Genomic DNA, 19,704 nt, shown 5'->3' with positions numbered 1-19,704 from the left:
TATTATCTACGGTCTACTGTATAATTTTAATACATAGATAGATATGTGTTACCTTCACATCGGAGGTGTCTCTCTGGCAGTTGCGCCATGCTCTTGACACAGAAGAGAAACTCCTGTCTGCATGGTCAAATTTCCCCCCTTGCAAGTTCAGGAAAAATGTGGTGAAAGGCTCCTGGAAATAAAAATATAGAGAATAATGTAAGGAAATCAAATGTCTGCAGTGAGAAAATCCTGCACGTTGCTGAAAAAACAATACAATTCTTTGGCAAATGCCAGAGATTCACAGCACAGACATACAGTCCTTTGGGTTATTTGTATAAAAGTTAGTCAAGAGGCAACTTAGTCAGCTATTTTATATACGTATATTAATTAATTACGAGACCAGGGGCTGCCACCCTGGTCTTGTAGAGCCACAATCCTGCCAGTTTTCTGGGTATATTTAAATCATCAGTGGCTAAAAGACCTGGACATTTTTTTAGTGTTGACCAATTAAGAAAATAATTGGTTCAATCAAGTAATTTAGAACTCTTAGTTAAACAATGCCTCAGTATATACTAGTAGATGTTTACTTTAAATTATAAACTACTTTTTACTTTAAGAATTTATGGCATCTAGTAGCATGTTAACTAGCTTTATTAATGGAGGTACTGTACTAATTCATTTACAGCCAAACAAAATACAGTAAACAGATTTCTATGATATTATTTGGGAACTTAAGGTTTGTTTTCGCTTTGCAGAGTAATAAAGAATGCAGCCTTTTTTAGCAATGCCATTCATTAATGCAGAATCATGTTAAATCTGACAATTAAATTCTTGACAATAAACATCTCCTCTATCTGTCTGACAAAATAGCCACAGCGCCTAAGATTTACAGCACACCAATACAACTAAAACATCCTCTATCCAGCAACACAAATGTATGTAACTGCTTCAGCTAAAAGGAGCCGCAGCAATTTAGGCTCACTGCATCCAGACTATTTTATCCTATAAAAGTACTCCTTTTTACTATGAACCTTCAAATAAATTTTTGCGCAAATCGAGCCGTATTTATTACAGTAATCAGGGTTACTAAATAAATTTAAAAAAGTTTACAATACCTGTGATTCAAAAACATTAAAATAAAAATGTAATTCAAATAAAATAAAAAAATAAAACATAGTTGGTTATATCCTAAATGATGCATCGTTTGTCATAAAAAGGAGCAGCACATCAACATCAGTCTTTTTTGTTGTTAACAGTGCTCACCTTGCTTCCACCCTCAGAGATATTAATCTCCTGCTCCACTTGTTATCATAATGCTGACACAGTTATCACTCCCAGTAACATAATTCAGAATAACACTATCCAGTGCCTGGAACTCGCTGGGGCCATATTGGCCTGGAGAGAGGATGATGCATCCACTTGTACAAAACAATTTCACCTTCCCAACCCTGCTGAATACTTCCATGTGAGGAGATGTTTTACTCATCAGTACAGTAGCAATTTAGTCTTGCAAGCCCTGATGACACCATACTGACTTATTTTCATATGCTTAGACCTCATATCTGTAGGAGCTTGATTTTATTTTACTGGACCTGGTGTCTGTCAGCAAATTAACAAGAAGCACAAGAAAGTTGCATTAAGCTTCCAAAAGCCCCCCCCATATTGTATATGCAGTTGATTATTTTTAGTGCCTTTCTCCATACATATTAACTTGTAACATATCCCTCATCTTGGTGTTCACTTCCTTAAAGCAGTGGACTATTATCACAGTGGCAGAAAGCCCATTTAGGTAATGTTTTAAATAGAAAACACCTATTATACTAGGAACTACTGCTTATGATGATTCCAAAGTATGCTGATGAAGGCAATACCAGAAACGCTTGTCTACTCTACTTATAATTATTCACTAGGTACGCTTTCAAATAACCAGCCAATGAATTTAATAACACAGCAGTGTAATATTTGGGCCCTTATCACCCAGACCTCTTAATACATATTACACAGAACAGAATATACAAAATGGTAACAAATCGGTAGAGTACTTACTATTCTCAGCAGCCACATGAGTGAGAAGCTTGAAGTTGAATAATGGGTGCCATAGTGAAACTTTGGGACTTGGTCATCCTCCCAGGATTCAAAGCGATCAGAGAAGAAGGCTGCTCTCTTTGGGTTGAGAGCTCCTATGGGCTGTAAAAAAAGAAACTCAATTGACATCTCATCGTTTACACTTCTCTTAATAGCCATGTAGGCATAAAAACTTCAAGAAATATGAATGTTCTTCAATTGGTGCTATAATAAACATGGGTAGGACATTAACTCATTAATTAAGAATAAAACAACATATGTCCTTATTTATGTATAAAAAAAACAAAAGAAAAAATAATTATGAAAAGGAAGTCAATATGTATCAGAACATTTGTAATTCAAATATATTTATAAAAAATAAATAAATACAAAACTTCTAATCATCGCCTGATTTGACAAAAACCCTATTAGAAGAAGCAGTACATCAAATAGATGAATGTATACATGTGCAAGCAGAAAACATTTAGCACATGAATCAAGCTCTACAAATTAGCAAAAATGGTGCATCATTAAAATAAAGATTAGGTCAAGCGAATAATCATTTTGAAGAGCCAATGTATGGTGTTATTTCATTTTATTTTTCAAATTTGTGTGGAAAAATATATTGTGTAAAATGGTGGGAACAGCTGATTTTAAAAAAAATTACATTTTCTTATCAGTCACAAAAGCTAACTGCAGGACATTAAAGGCAGAATTTTTAAAAACCAGTGTTATTGTACCAAAGTCATGGTATAGTAACAAGAGCTTTAGTAGCAAGTGATTTTCAAACTAAATGTGTTAATTAAATCAATACGTTAATGCTTTGAAATTGAGTTGATGAGGTCATTAATGAACACATTTCTCGTTAATAAGCTTAATTGTCACAGGTGATGTACATCACTTCCTGTCTCAATGACTAGATAATGGGAACTCATTAATCAAAATACATGGTAACGAGCTCAAGAAAAAATGAATGGAGGCATAATTTGCTGTTATGGAAACTATCGTACAGGCAGACGGCTCCCACCAGCAAGACATTTTGTCATGCAGAACGTACATTTATTTAGAACACTTATATATAGAATGCTGATTTACGATTATCTGGCATGTGGGTAAAAAACAGAAGGCACAGATTTAAAAAATAAAAATACAAAAAAATTAAACCCCACTAGTCATTTACCCTCATTCGGGGGTATATTTTGCTACAGCTTACTATATCCAACTCTTTTAATGTGCACTTTGCAATCTTTTTTTGGTTAATAATAATAATAATAATAATAATAATAATAATAATAATAATAATACCATAAGCCATCTATGTATATTGGTTGGAATTTATTTGACTACTTTTGTATGTTTTTTTTTTTGGTACTGTGTACAATTGTAGGCTATAAATAAATAAGTGTCATTTGTGTTTGTAATTGTTAGCTATATTATACATGTATACCATGCATGTAACACTTCATTATATATTTAATACGCTTTTAAAATGACGATATAACTCCATAACCCAATACACAATTTGTTTATAATTAATTGTTCGGTGAATTCCTCTGATCATGCATTTTCTCTGGTACTCTTTGCTCGCCTCAGCAATAAATAAACTCAACATTATTAGAAGTAGCCACAAACATGTACAGTATAATAAGATAACTGTATATGCATTAAACCTGTGAAGGTGAACATGTACATTTTACATAAAGTGTGGAGGTAGTCTGATAACATTACAAACACATTTATGTTAAATCCATGTCAATGATCTCAATCACATTCCTAGTGGATCTGTGCTTGATCTAAGCTTGTTCTTGGTTCTTGTGTGGAGAAAAGAACGTTAAAAGCCAAGGACGCATTGCAGATCCGCAATCACCTAAGGAAACTTTATTGTAATATCTAATGGAGAATAATTCAAATAAAATCTACAGTAGAACTGTCATATAATGTATGTATGCAGAATTCAAATAGGCTACAGTTGCATTGATAATTTCTTGGTAGTAACATTACACTGGGTGCAAATAATGGTATATCATTTTAGCAACAACAAACATTCTGTAAGGTTACACATGGTTAAAATAAGGGAATAAATCTCATTCATAACCACAACTATAGAAAAGGCTAAAATATTTTCAGAACTACAAATACTGAATTATCTAGGAGGTCTGAAAGAAATTAACTCTGGTCTGTATCGTTGGCGTCACAGCCGGTGTGTTAAATTTATGCTTCAAGGTGAGTTGTCTTTTGTTAATTAAAACCCTGTTTTTCCAAGAGCAACTTAACTTCTAATAAATTATGACAATTAACAAAGATTTCCTTTTAAATTCCCACGCAAACAAAATAAATAGTCACAAGCAACACTGCTCGTTAAGATAGTAACATTATTTTGTAAATTTACATAATTTCGTAAACCTCACATTGGAACGATTATTTAATAACGAAATAGGCATAACGACCGCTTGAAAATGCCAAAATCAATGCTACACACCGATTTCCTGATTAACACTGGAGTTATCATTTACGACCGTTTGAAAATCCTGCCCTAAAAGGCTAAACACTATATGTAACAACCCTCTCTCCCTGATTCCCAAACCAACTCCTCATGTATTTGCACTATTATGTATTTACTAATTTTTAGAAATCACTTTGATCCAGTTCAATTTTTCCAATGACTTGCCGTCAGATCAATCGTAATGAGTACAAAATGTGGCCCTTTTGAATATAGAGCCCTAGCCAATTTAGAATCAATTTTGATTGCTGCAGCAATTGTAACAGTCGAGGTCCACAGCAGGGAACATTACTCGATACCCTTTATTTCTTTGCTCTTTCTGTATTTACTGTAGGAGCCGATCAGCCAGGCACCCATCAAAGACGCAGAGACTGTGTAGCTCTGCAGTGAGACTGCTGCTGACAGTGATACACTGTTGGCTTACTCAGTGAAGTTACAGTGGGAATACACACATTGCATTATACATTACACGATTGTGCTGATTTATTGCAATAATAACATCCACCTCATTAAAAAAAATCTGCAGCCAGAGTGCTACACATTGTTTACTGCTATAAATTAATGGCACGCGCGGTATGTTGTGGAAACCTTCTCACAATCTACTGTGACAGTGCTGTACATCACTGCAGCCCCAGCAGGTTTATGATAAAGTCAAGACAATGTATTGGGCTAATATGTTCTACCAGGACTGGCCAATATTTCTCTGACAACTGGTCTAATAAATGAGGTGCTTAAATGTTTTTAATTAGCTGTAAAGCAGTTACAGGGCACATTTGTTAAGGTATTCATCTATGAATGTAGCAGCGCCCCCCAATTGTCATAGATAGCATGTTTATATTAGAGTACTCTCCCTTATTTACTAAATTATGAACCTATGCAATGCAGAACATAGGCAATTCAGAATTGCTGTGCACTAGAATAAAGAATTGCGTGTATAATATTGTTACAATAAGGCACTAAATAGGGTTATTGGATATCATTAGCAAAGGTTCATTTTTAACTGAAATTTACCTGACACATACCCTTGGGTAACTTCTCTGTTTTATAATATGATCAACAGACAGGCAAATAAACTTGAGCATTTGAAACCTATAATTTGTTTAGATCATCACATTATTCCTGTAAATGTCTTAATATAGTATTCCCAAGACAGCAGAACAAAATATAATACAACACCTGTAGCTTTAAAATACATAATACAGATATATAGGGCAGGTTAGCACTGAGATATGGGGCAGGTTAGCACTGAGATATAGGGCAGGTTAGCACATTTTCTGTTTGACCGGACTGAAGAGCTTCGACAACATGATGGGTTACTAGGGGGCTGCTGGGATAATCAAGGTTTTTCTGTACTGGCAGTTCACACAGTCTTGATCTGGCTCTAGTCAGTATACTGTGACAAACTAAAGCTAGCTCCTAATTGGTGGGATACAAATCTTCACTGTGTAGTTAGCTAACCACAACATCCACTATGATACTCTGTGACAATGCAAGCTTTTCAAAATATGATAGTTAAAAATATAAATCTTTATACAATAAAATGCATTATCTCTGAAGATTATTCTTATGCTGTCTTTAAAACAGCAAGATCATTTTTAAACAGTAAAAATGCATTATCAGTAACAGTGACTTGTACATTTTTATGGCACTGATGAACTGAAATCTTAAGATACGGGTACCTTTCTACAGTTCAAAAATGTTTACAAATGCACATCGTATAAATGCACATACTGGTCTCAACCACATTGTTATTCCCTATATACTCTACTAAATGTATATAAATACTAATAATTAAATCATGAAAAGTTATTTGTTTTACACTAAAACAATAAATTATTTACAGTAAGGTTGTCTTTTTGCAAAGAATTAATGTAATTGGGTATTACCACGATAATCCTCCCCACATCCAAAAAATTATTACTTTATTTACTCTTGCACTACACTGTGAAAGTGACGTAGTAAGTCTAATACTGTCTGTGTCTGTGCTTCACGGTTTAAATCAAAATCGATTCTAGCCTGTAACACATTTATCTGCCATTCTTTTTCCAGGCAAATACATTTTGTGCTTCCTCTGGTCTTCTGCTCCTTGGATCCCCTGGTTTAAAATAACACACAGAATGGATAAGCAGAGAAGGGATAAGAGAAGCACATCCTCTCACTAAACCCTTTAGGCAATTTTATGCTAGGCTAGCCTGTAGTCAGCCCGAGGGTTAAGACAACGTGACCTTTCTCTGCAACCGATGTCACACAGAGGTTAAAGTTTATGATAAGAAAACCCAAGAGGGTATAATCACTCCATCTAAAAACATAAATTCTACAGCAATATTATATTCTGTGATGACAGTATGTCACACTATGTTCATAGCAGCTTCAGCCCCCGATGACATTGGTCCCATATGACCTATTTCTATCATACTGCTAAAAGACAGGAGCACTGATGCTATGAAAGGAAGAAAAAAAAAATACAAATTACACTTGAAGTCAGAAGAATGCACAGTTCGGTGATTGTGCACTGATATTATTCGTGCCAACAATATGAATATAACAAATGTAATAAAGATTGTTGAGATTTGCTGGGAAGAAAGAAAAAAGAAAAAGAAAAAAAAAAAAGCAGCGGGTATCCGAAAGACTGCCGTCCCTCCCATTTGACTCCCCAGGGTGTGAAAGCTTGACTGAGCATGGGCTGCCAGAACTCGGGAAAGGGTAAAGTAGCCTCTGCCGTCATGTTTCAAACTGGTAGGCAATACGAAGCACAAATAAACGGAAGGCACAAGGCATGGCAAGTGAGGAACCAGAGGCAGGGAGTTGAGCCGCATGCCGCAAACAGAGTGCACAGAATAAAGCAATCCATATCAGCCATGAAAGGGAACTGCCCCTATGCATTTGCAGCTTGTCTCCCTCTTCAAAGCAAACATATTCTCTACCTCCAGACCTGTTTAAAAGGCCTCTCGGCTACGAATCACTCTACTTGAACGACAAGTGTGATTTGGTTTGTAAACAGGAGCACTTTGAGTGCTTTCTAATGGCTAATAATATGGTGGTGCTTTGGAAATGCCTGATGTTGCTCAATAAGCACAGCAGGGAGTGGGGCCACATCAGATGGAATTTACCCATTTAACACAGAGGGGGGTGGGACTGGAGAATTTTAGGGCAGGTTCAGGCTCTGCCTCTTCAATGTATCCTTTTTATTCAATTATTACATTAAGAAATCTTAAAATCAAATTGCAAAGGCATGAAACACCTGTAACTGGACCATTAGCAAATTGTTCCACAGTAAGAATTAATTCCATACGTGGTTAAAAAAAAATAAAATAATGAAAAGCATACTTTGTATGGAATGTATTGCCAAGCTGGAATGCAAGAAAAAATAATCTGAGTACTTAATTTGAATCTAGTCGTTTTGTGGGGGTGGGGGTTGGGGAGAACTTTGCCCTAAATCAAAAGCTCAGTAAATATTACTTTAAACCCCATGTTGTCTGTACAGCTTGGATATGACTTTTCATCTTGCAGGTATTTCTATACAATTACATTGTCATTTTATTTTTGCTTTCATACGGCACTTAATTTCACAGCTTTGTGATTTATTCAGCATACCTGTCTAAGGCACATGCCCACTATATTATTGTCTTGCTTTAAAACCAAACCCACGTCCTCCCACAACAGGGTTCATTACACAGGCTTAATGCATGGCTATTGCTCCTTTCCCCTTTGGATAGTTTTAATAATTTAAGCTGAGCTATCAAAATGAAATGCACTCAACTCACTCTTCCTAATACAGTGCTCATCTTCTCAACCATAATTCAGATAGGGTGAAAAAAGTGATAGGTTTACTCTTTCAAAAAGTAATGTGGTTTGGTCATAACCGACATGGTATAAAGCGCATCTACATTGTCTGAAGCCTGAACTCTATGCAAGGCCTATAAAACATTATGTTTCTCTGACAGGTTGGCTACAGTATTATTCACTTTATTTCCTGTGATCTACTCCCGCACCTGGAGATCAGTTCCCCATAACACTGTCACACAGAGCTTGTGTCTACATTTTAGAGTTAAAACCAATTTAGACAGAGCAAAATTCCTCTATTGTTCTTGGGGTCATGAACACCCTCACAACAAATTAGTTAGCATTAAAATCCCTATAACTTAGATCGCCAGCAAAATGTATTCTTCTGCACCGTTTGAGTTATGCTGCTGATATTTTCAAGTGTTTTTGCATCATTTCTAATCAGAAAAGTTGTTAATTTTATTTCTAAATTTTCGTTAATTGTGACCCATATGGGACATTGCTAGCTACTATACAGCATAAGCTTGTGATAAATGATTCTGAGCTTGTTTTTAGCCAATGAACAGGCAGCAAAAGTATACAACCTAAACAAAATGAAGGAATTGCTGGTGGTTCTTTTGCTAACTATCAATAATTGGCAAAGGTTTTTAAGTATATTGTTTTCTCAGTCTCAGCTGACAGGACCCAATCCCAAGCTACAGGTACAGTGTCTGAGCAGTGGTAACTGGCAGGCAGGCAGTATCAGCAGAAACGCTGTCTAATGATTAAAGAGGAGGCTGTCTAAACAATTATCAATTGCAATTATACCAAGACTAATCAGCGCTTTTAAGTGATTAACTGGGAAGAAATGAACTTATAATTAAAATGCCACTGTCCTTGCTATACAGATAAGTCACTTTTCACTGAGCAAGATTTTTCTGTCAACTAACAAGCACGGCCATAATTAAAAATAAAGTAATACATGTAATTTATCAAACCAGAGCACACATATAGAAGGCAATTTCAGACTACATTAATGTAAAGGTTAAATATTTGCACAATATTAAAGGTGTATCGGATTAAACCAAAAAAACATCTGAAAGGTTTATTGTAGGCTAAGAGTCTATGACAAAGGTTTGGAGAATATTTGTGAATTTCAGGGATTTCATCAAGCTCACCACAAGTGTGACAATCAGACTATATATATATAAAAAAAACCAAAAAACACAAATATATATGTTTTACTTTCATTTTGATTCTTAAGCCATGCCTATTTCTTAGAAAACCATTTCCACCCAGCTACTATATTTTTTTTTTTTTTTTTTTTTTTTAATGTTTACACAAAAGGATATTTGTAAACATGATTTAGCAGGATATTTGTAAACAGGATTTAGCCAGATAACCTTCTGCCTTAAGGCAACCAGTTGATGAAATATTCAGGGTTAAGTCTCACTCTGCAGACCACAGTAAGGATCAGACTAACGGTTGACCATGTGAAGTACAGCATGAGTAATCACAATTTCAACCTGTTAGCAGCACAAACCTGGATTCCAGGATTAACATTAATCCTGAACAGGAGAGGCATTTTATTTATCCACTAAGGTATACAAAATACTGCTTTCCACAACCATACCACAAATAAACTTAATTACTTATACTGATAAACATTTTCTCCACAGAGCTATCTCTATAAGAGAACAGCACCATCATAGAGCAATAAACTGCAGTAAATATATAATACACTCTACTGGTTTCTTTTTTTTCCCATTAAAGCAATAAAATAATTTAAAACTTGGACTTAATATCAGCCTACACAATGCTGCTCTGCCATTTTGCTTTTAACTCCAATTTGAGCTGTTTTTTGTTTACCCAAGTTCACTGGGGACTACAATTTAAGCAACTCCACATGGGTCCCACATAGCTCTCATATCACTTGATTTCAGAGACTTCTTCATTTCCTATGACTCACTGTTCCCTTTACAAGGGCTGGACCTGAACTCAAGACTCGTCAGTGAAATGCCTGACAGCTGATGCTGTAAACTGCAAAATGAAAACAAAGTGTGAGTGGATCGGGAATTTAACTCGGAAGATGGTTATCAATACCACGGGCTTGTCAATCATGCAAAATACCTTGGACAAATCTCTGAAATTACTGGGCAGCGTCAAATCCAGCTCTTCTGAATCATAGTTGGTGATAACCCAAGGAAACACGGGGTACTGATTTAAGTCGTTGAAAGTCCGTCCTAGCAACATAACAAAACACACAAAAAAAAGAACAATGAAAAGAAAAGAAGGTAACATGTCAGCCAACTTAATTAAGCAAGAGTTTGGCTCTGAACTACTGCATGTGCATATTATCCGATACCTTTAGTAATCACATTGATAAAGTAATAGCAAAAGAATTTCATACTTTTATCCACCAGCAAAGACTTCATAAAGAAACTTCAAATCAAAACATCAAAGGCAAGTTGCCTAGGATTATGCAAGAAATATAACAACTGTCGGCTGCTTTGACAGCATTCATTTTTTTAAATGTAAAGGATGTGTGACACTGATAATCTTCAGACAGCCTCGGGTGGAAATACATTAAACGTATATTCTTGAGCTGAAAACACTGTTCTTTTGAGCTGAAAACACTTCTTAGTCTCTCTTACCAGAAATTGTGTTGAGGAAGATGAGGTATTCAAAGTTTGAGATCTCTCTGCGTTGCCAGCGCTGGGTCATGTTAGAAGCCTTGTAGAGTTGTTTAGGGCTAGCCAAACTGATACGCCTGGAAAAGGATAATTATAAAACTAAATGCCAGGTTTTCAATATTTTTTTTTTTTTTGTTAATTATTATTCAATAGCAGTTTGGTTATCTTTTACATGTTAGCATTCCAATTAAGTATACATTTGTCTCAAGTAAATACCAAGCAGGGAAATCAGAGGTGAAATTCTGTCAGTACTCTGTACTGGGTCTTCTTTTGATGCCGGTACTGGGTACTGGGACACATTTTATCTGATTTTCATCCAACTTGCATGCTTTCCGTCCGCTCTTACGCAGTCCACTAGCATAACGTTTCTCAAATGCGGCCAAAGCACCCCCCAGTAGCCCCCCATTAACTCTTCTCTTTATCTTAATCTGTGCCGCTATCCAGCTTCCATTCAGCGCAGTTCACACTGCTTGCATTCTGCTTCTGCTTTTTTTATTCTGATAAGATTTAATTTTGGCGTGCGTCACAAATCTTGGCCCAGTTCGCTTTGCGTCAGTGCTCATTGGTTGATCGAGAGTAGCTTTTAGCAGTGCAACGTGAAAAAAGCAGTACGCAGTAACTATTATTTTCTTTAGTGTGGAGAAACTATCTAAATATTCGAATGGACATTGCTGCACATGAATTTGAAGGCAAGAAATCAACATCAGTGTCCGCCATCAATTACATTTGAAGGATAAATATTAGAAATTATCCTCACTATGTGCTTTGCCTTGCACTGATTTTTCCCCTTGCCAGAATTTGCGCAAACATTTCTAAAAATGGCAAATGATGTGTGGGACAGTAAAGCTATGTGGGGTGGGTGGGAGGGGAATACAATTGCAGGTATGATTCACGCATAAAAAAACAAACAAACTGATGTCTACTTCTACATTCATCTTTTTTTTTTCTGGAGTAGATCATGGTAATTAATCTACACAAAAACACAACAGAGATGCACACAGAATATATTATAGTGTTTGTGGGATAAGTAATAAGTAAAAACTAAAATAAATAACTGGCCAGTTCCTGTTGTAGATGAGTACCCAGGGTCTGGAAAGTGTGGGGATGATTTCAGAGAATTGTATGGAGATTAAAATTGTAAAAAAATCAAGTAAAAAATTATTATTATTATCATTAGAGTAGTGCTTGTTACATTAATAATTAGGGAGGCAACATGTTGTTCAAATAACATACCTGTCAGTTTTCTTTTCACTAACATCCAACAACTTTTTAAGCTTATAACTTTAAAGTCTGTTTTAAAGCTCTTTTCAAAAAAAGTCTGCTCTAGTGCACTGATAGTGTAAGGATTTTTGCTCTTATTGTCAAACAGGTAACACATAACAATCCATGATGTGGTACGGAACAGAAAAGCCAGAGCACTTGTGTGTGTGTGTGTGTGTGTGTGTGTGTGTGTGTGTGTGTTTTTTTTTTTTAATTGTTGTTCCTATAGTGATTTAGTGGACAGATCTCAATGCACTAGAGTCCGAATTAGTGAAAAACATTAGCCGAAATTGGGTTTACTATTTGGGAAATCCCTGTGCTATTAATTGAAAACTCAAACAAATGCACTAATACAAATAAAATATAATGTCCCAACAACGGTCAAAACATATACTGTACATAATCAGCACTGTTCAGAGGCAGAGACAGCTGGTTTAATAAAGTCACGAATCTTGCTCTCTAATTATTGTAACTGCTCTTCATATTCACACTGCCAACAGAGTCAAGTATTTTCCACTGTTTTAATGTACTATTTCATATATTATGCTACTATCATGTTTTATGCACTTTCTACAGTATTTAATGTATTATGCATTTTTTATTAGTTTTTACTGTATTTCATGTATTATGGTGGTCCACTATGAAAGGTGCAATATAAAATAATGATTGACTGATTGATTAAGTCTGCTTTCTGCTTGATTGTCACTGGTTTCAGTAACTGCAATGCAGTACCATCCATTGGCTTCCACTATATATACTGTACTCAATTTAATTGAATTGATGGCAGTCCACTTCCACACAGATAGGCTGATTTTTGTACTAATAAGGTGTGTGAACACCCGCTCCTGCATATATCAGATAAATTTTGCACTAATTCATTTTGATAATGTACTGTATTAAACCGCATGGATTATCAAAACATGGATAAACAGGAGTCTACTGTATATAAAAATATGTTTTGAGATGGGATTTAAAAATACCCAGTCTTGTATCTGCATGGGGCGGTACAAATCTCACTCATCTACGAATCAGGAAGCTCTATTATCAATCGTTTCCTGCTTTATGAAACATACTGATAGTGTATGTGTTAAAAAAATCCTAATACCAGTAATCATGCATGTATTCACTCAAGTTCGGTCATATACTGCGGCGTAAGGTATCAGAAAAATGCTACTGCATAAAAAAAAAAAAAAACTAGTAGCAAATTAAGAGTTTTGGATAGCAAAATGCTACCAAATATATGTTATCTTTGAGCCTTGATTTTATATATATACACACACACACACACACACAGTGCCTTGCAAAAGTATTCAGACCCCTGACCAATTCTCTCATATTAATGAATTACAAACGGTACACTGAAATTTCGTTCTGTTTGATATTTTATTTTAAAACACTTAAACTCAAACTCAATTATTGTAAGGTGACATTGGTTTTATGTTGGGAAATATTTTTAAGAAAAATAAAAAACTGAAATATATTGCTTGCATAAGTATTCAACCCCTGTGCTGTAGAAGCTCCCAGTTTGCACCGATGAAAGAAATTGCCCTAACGAGGACACAATTACCTTACCATTGGCCTCCACCTGTGAACCATTAAAGTTCCTGTCACATTTTCTGGATAAAAACCCCACTGTTGAAGGATCATTGGTAAGGCTGTGAATCTGAAGGAAAATGAAGACCAAAGAGCATTCTACAGAAGTTAGAGATAAAGTAATACAAATGCATAGATTAGGGAAAGGGTACAAAATAATATCCAAGTGTCTGGATATCCCAATGAGCACAGTTGGATCAATAATCAGGAAGTGGAAGCAGCATCACACCACCCAGGCACTGCCAAGAAAAGGCAGTCCCTCAAAACTCAGCGCTCAAACAAGGAGACTTGTGAGAGAAGCCACAGAGAGGCCAACAATCACTTTGAAGGAGCTACAGAGTTCAGTGGCTGGGAGTGGAGTAATGGTGCACCAGTCAACCATATCAAGAGCTATGCATAACACTGAACTCTATGGGAGGGTGGCAGGAAAGACGCCATTACTCAAAAAGTACCATCTGAAAGCACGTCTGGAGTTTGCCAGAAAGCATGAGAGTGACCCAGCTGCAATGTGGGAAAAGGTTTTGTGGTCAGATGAGACCAAGATAGAGCTTTTTGGCCAAAACTCAAAGCGCTATGTGTGGTGCAAACCTAACACTGCCCATGCCTCAAGACACACCATCCCTACAGTGAAGTATGGTGGTGGCAGCATCATGCTGTGGGGATGCTTCTCATCAGCAGGGACTGGGCATCTTGTTACAATTGAAGGAAGAATGGATGGAGCAAAATACAGGAAAATACTGCAAGAGAATCTGCTTCAGTCCGCTAAAAAACTGAACCTTGGGAGCAAATTCACCTTTCAGTAGGACAATGATCCCAAGCACAAGGCCAAAGCAACATAGGAGTGGCTCAAGAACAAAAAGGTGAATGTCCTACAGTGGCCCAGTGAAAGTCCTAATCTCAATCCCATTGAGAATCTGTGGCACTATTTGAAAATTGCGGTCCACAAGCGTCGTCCAACCAACCTGAACAACCTGGAGCAAATCTGCCAAGAAGAATGGGCCAAAATCACTCCAACACTGCGTGCAAAGCTGGTACATACTTACCCCAAAAGACTTAAAGCTGTTATTGTAGTGAAAGGTGGCTCTACCAAATATTAATGTGTGGGGGTTGAATACTTATGCAAGTTTTTTATTTTTCTTAAAAATATTTCCCAACATAAAACCAATGTCACCTTATAATAATTGAGTTTGAGTTTAAGTATTTTAAAATAAAATATCAAACAGAACGAAATTTCAATGTACCATTTGTAATTCGGTAATACGACAGAATTGGTCAGGGGTCTGAATACTTTTGCAAGGCACTGTGTGTGTGTATATATATATATATATATATATATATATATATATATATATATATATATATATATATATATACACACACACACACACACACACACACACAAAGTCATTACACAACATTTCAGGAAGTTGGCAACTGTTTAAGCGGGGCATTTCAGAATGACGTGCTTGCCTTTTTTTTTGTCCTATGAGATTCTGACTAGCTCTAAAGCAGTACAATGGCTTTCCAAAAAGATCACTATGAGTGTACGTGCATAATCTGGTTTGTTTACTTTTTGCTGTCTAAAACTTTTAAATAGAGGCTCAAGAGCTGCTGTATTGATTCTGTGTTTTTATTTATATATATATATATATATATATATATATATATATATATATATATATATATATATATATATACTATACTTATTTTTATTGCTATATGATAGATCTGAAAGATTAGACAGTAAATAAATAAGTGCAAGGTATTTTTGTCATTTGTAGCAAATACGAACATCTAATTTTTGTATCCAAACACATGTAAAATAATATTTGTTCGAATAGTCTGATATTTGTCCTAGCACTAAAATAAAAATAAAACTATAAACAGGGACCAACAAATGGGATCCAGAATCCACAAATAGTAAAACAGGATTTTTATGCTGGGTTGTTTTTGGATGATGATGATGATGACGATAACAACAGTAATAAAACAAACTTAAATTTGATGGATGCAGTAATTGTATGAATTAAATACATTTTTTTTTTTTTTAATCTCAAGATTAGATATTGATTCTTTTTTTTTTTTTATTGCTTGATTATACATAGCTGGCTATTGCCACTAATCTAGAGCACTGCAGTGTGTGCCTGCTGCTGGATGCCTTCTATATTCTGGGTTCTGCATCGATCTATTATAATGGAGTTTGAAAGGAAACCAAACCTCTGGTCTGGTACATAAAGCATGAGTTGGTACGTTAACTATTATCACAATTTCTTTTTGGTTCTCACCATTTACTTATTTGTTTTTGTGCGGGAAAAGACTTTAAAATTGAACTAAATATAAAAATAGCTAAACCTCTAAATGGTGTGAACAGGGCATCTCTGTCTCACAGCTCCATATGTAAACTCTAGCTCCAGGGGAATGATGTATGAAGGCCCTAAAACAAATTACTGGCAATCCAATTAAAACAATAGCAAATTAAGGTATTAATCACTGTCAGAGTACAAGATTACAGTCATTAGAATCTTTCTGAAGTTTTGGTCGTGCTCCTAACTCTTTTCTTAACTCTTTTCCTGTTCAGTTTCATACCCTGTAATGGATTCTTAAATAGAAGAAGAAAAAAAAAAACTGTAATGAGGGAGAAAGTGCAACAAAAAAATGCAAACCGGCAACTGGATATTGTCACACGCCACGGGCTTCATTCTTGTTGCTCTGTGAAAAGCTCAGAGTTTCACAGCTGTACAAGTTCAGCAGGGCCAAACCTGACACTACACAGTGTTGTTTCACCCTTTGATTTATGGGCCTGACATTGAATGACTGAGGACAAAAATTATTCTGTGCTTTATTATCCTGCAGCCTTAATAATTGGAGGAAATTTGAGTAAACAGTATTACAACTTTGGGGATTTTATGAGGTGTTTTCGGGTTCTTGAGAATGCTGCAAGTATAGCTATAGTCCTCACCAAGATTCAGAGCAACATAGATGTACTGGATAATGCTTAATCTGGAAGACACTGTGGTGCAAGTGTCAACAAGATAACCTTCAAGTTATTGTCATTAGTGGTGTAGAGACATTTTGACTTATACTGGATTCCCCTTTAATGCAAGCACTGAAAACAATAGCACACTTAAAAGGTGAAGGTGAAGGCAGCATGTATCTTTCACTATTACATTTTTATTCAAACTGAATTACACCAATTTAAAAGTTACCTTGTGTTGAATTTTAATTAATCAATAATGTTCTGGTACAACTGAAAACGAAGCAAAAATCAATCTGATTTTCTGCAGTATTCTGTCTTATTACATTGTAAATGCCTAGACAGGTCTGAACTGAAGTGAACCAGCCATGTACAGCATGCATCGTTTTGTATAGGTTTGCATCATTACTAGCATTTACTCGGCCTCTTACAAAAAGCTTAGTAGAGGAGTAGTCAAGAGAGTTAGTTAAAAGTATTTACTTTCTTCAAAAAAGGTGTTTCTTGCAAAATGTTTTAAATAATATTTTCATGTTATTGCTCATTCAATGATCCAAGGTAAATATGTATGACTGGTTCCTATTCTGTTATTAAACTCACCCCTTGTTCTGTCTGATTACAGATCATTTCAGCCATGTTCATCTTAAGCCCTTGGCTATTCTATACGAATATGAGAATATGTTTTTTTCTTAAACAGCTACCAGAGAGAGTGCCTGCCTTGCATGCGTAGAAGCAGGTCGCTGAGCCCTGCCTCTCATTGGAGGTGGTCGTAGCAGGCAGGTGGTGCTCAAGGCTCAGTGGTATTAACATAAGAAGTGCATTTAGTAAAGTTTCAATTTATGTTACCTGGTCTGTGGTAAACCAAAATTCGTTCCAACTCCAACACGCGGTAGGCAGTTAACAACTTTCTTTACTGTAGCCTGGTCTGGAAAGTTGAGCATGACAGCAGCTGCAGCGAAACGAACAAGAAAAAAAAAAAAGGTGAGCTTGGAAAACAAAATCACGTGTTGCAGTTTGCTCCTGTATAGAGCAGATGCTGCTGTTCAAGGCCCTCAGCCTCTAAATAAATCAAATAATTGTCTATTATCTCTGCTCAAGCACAGTCCAAATTAATATATTTAATGTAATAATCATGACAGTTAGTTTTTTTCATTGTCTAACTTGTTCATTTGTAAAACCCAATAAACAAAGTTTAGAAAATCTGATACTGTTTTTTTTTTTTTTTTTTTTTTTTTTATAAAGTTGGGCCTAATTCATCCAAGTTCACTTCTCTTGGTAAAGATAACTTAATTATGTGCAGTGAAAACGTTATTATAGCTCTGGTTCCCTGAAATAGAAATGTCACTATTACTGAATGGGTATTAACCTCTTCAAGACCCACAACCTGAGAAGATACAACAAATCTGCTCAGCCAAGCCTCTGTGACGCAGTCATGCCTGCCCCGAGGGTATAAAGGATGGCAGGCACAGATGTCAGCTTCATTTTTCCTTCATGCCAGCTGCAATCATGAATGAAGCGACCTTTAAAGGTTAATGGTTACATTTCTATTTCAGGGAACCAGGGTTATGATAGTAAACCAACGTTTCCATTCAAGTATGAAATGTAACCATTGCTTAATGGGTGCGTATACCCAAGCAGCAGCAAAAATTGAGGGAGAAACGCACCTCTATGTTTGTGTTCTAAGGGTCGACTGAAAAGCCACCCTTAACACTGTAGTTCCAAAACCAGGGTTTTGAGGATCCACAACCTGTCTGTAGAACCTAGTAAATGTATGGTGAATAGCCCACACCGCTGAACTGCAAATGTCCTTGACAGATGCACCCTGGAATAAAGTTACCATGCCCCTGAAGGAATGGACAGTGAGCTTTCTGGAGGGGGCAAGCTGGCCATCTTATAGGCAGTCCTGACTCTGTGTGCTGTCCATTTGGACATCTCTGCTTAGACAGGTCTTGACCATAGTTCGGACTACCACCAACATTTTGTCCTGTCAACGTAGCATGCCTGGGTCTGCACTGGGCAGAGCATATAGAGCTGCAGCTCCCTGTCAGACTGGAAGGAGGTGGAAGGAAGCATCTAATTCCAGACTGTTTGGCATGGAATGCTGAGTTAGTCTTCGGCAAAAGGCAGGACTGGTATGGAGCGTAACCCTTGTCTTGGCCTCTGTGAAAATGATGCAGGCTCTCGCTAAGAAGAAAGCCTGCATTTCACTCACTCGCTTTGCGAAGGTGATAGCAAGCAACAGTAATGCTGCAAAAAAATTGTAGCATTTCTGCCATGGGACAAGTCATGTAGTTGAACCGACGAGACAGACCCTGCATCTGAAAGACACTCCACTTGTACCCATACTGGGAACGTGTGGACGCTGCTCTGGTGTTTTGTAACATGTCAATAACCCTATTGGACAGTCCCACACAGGTCAATGATCCCAGACCCAGAGCTACAGGGTCAATGAGTCGGTATGCCATAAGGTCCTTCGTGTCTGACTGAGCAGGTCATGATGCTTGGGCAGTCTCCATGGCTAGCCGCTCATGACCTGCATCAGGGCTCAGCTTGGCCCGATCCTACCTTATTTTCTCCAGACACAGCAGAAGCAAGGCAAGCAGTGGAAGGGCATATAACAGTTGCCTCGGACACTGGTGTGCCAAGTCATCTACCGCCAGTGGGTCCCCACCTCCTATTATGGAGAGCCAGAGGGGATAGAGATATATCTCTGATTCCCTGAACCTTTCCCAAATGAGGCTCACCACCTCGGGGTCCACCTCCACTCTGAGGCACTGGGAGACTCTTCAAGAGGTAGTCCACTCCATAACTTTTCACCCCATGCGGATGTACTGCCAGCAGTGAGTGGAGGTTCTCGAATGCTCACAGCAATAGCTTAC

At 36.7% G+C, this 19,704-nt stretch overlaps 1 protein-coding gene across 7 annotated transcripts in view; it reads right to left on the bottom strand.

The window, feature by feature from the left end:
- LOC121296784 (lipopolysaccharide-responsive and beige-like anchor protein) overlaps positions 1-19,704 on the bottom strand; it is a 295,937-nt gene that overhangs the window by 87,887 nt on the left and 188,346 nt on the right. For all 7 annotated transcript variants that reach the window (XM_041222596.1, XM_041222620.1, XM_041222603.1 and 4 more), the window contains 5 exons: positions 17,672-17,774; positions 10,963-11,078; positions 10,439-10,551; positions 2,029-2,169; positions 53-172 (listed from right to left, as the gene is read on the bottom strand). In XM_041222596.1, the coding sequence (XP_041078530.1) occupies positions 53-172; positions 2,029-2,169; positions 10,439-10,551; positions 10,963-11,078; positions 17,672-17,774 (593 nt within the window). The remainder of the gene's footprint in view (positions 1-52; positions 173-2,028; positions 2,170-10,438; positions 10,552-10,962; positions 11,079-17,671; positions 17,775-19,704) is intronic.

The sequence above is a fragment of the Polyodon spathula genome, chromosome 2 (assembly GCF_017654505.1).
Source record: "Polyodon spathula isolate WHYD16114869_AA chromosome 2, ASM1765450v1, whole genome shotgun sequence".
NCBI lineage: Eukaryota > Metazoa > Chordata > Actinopteri > Acipenseriformes > Polyodontidae > Polyodon > Polyodon spathula.
This window is presented reverse-complemented; position numbering and strand designations above follow the sequence as displayed.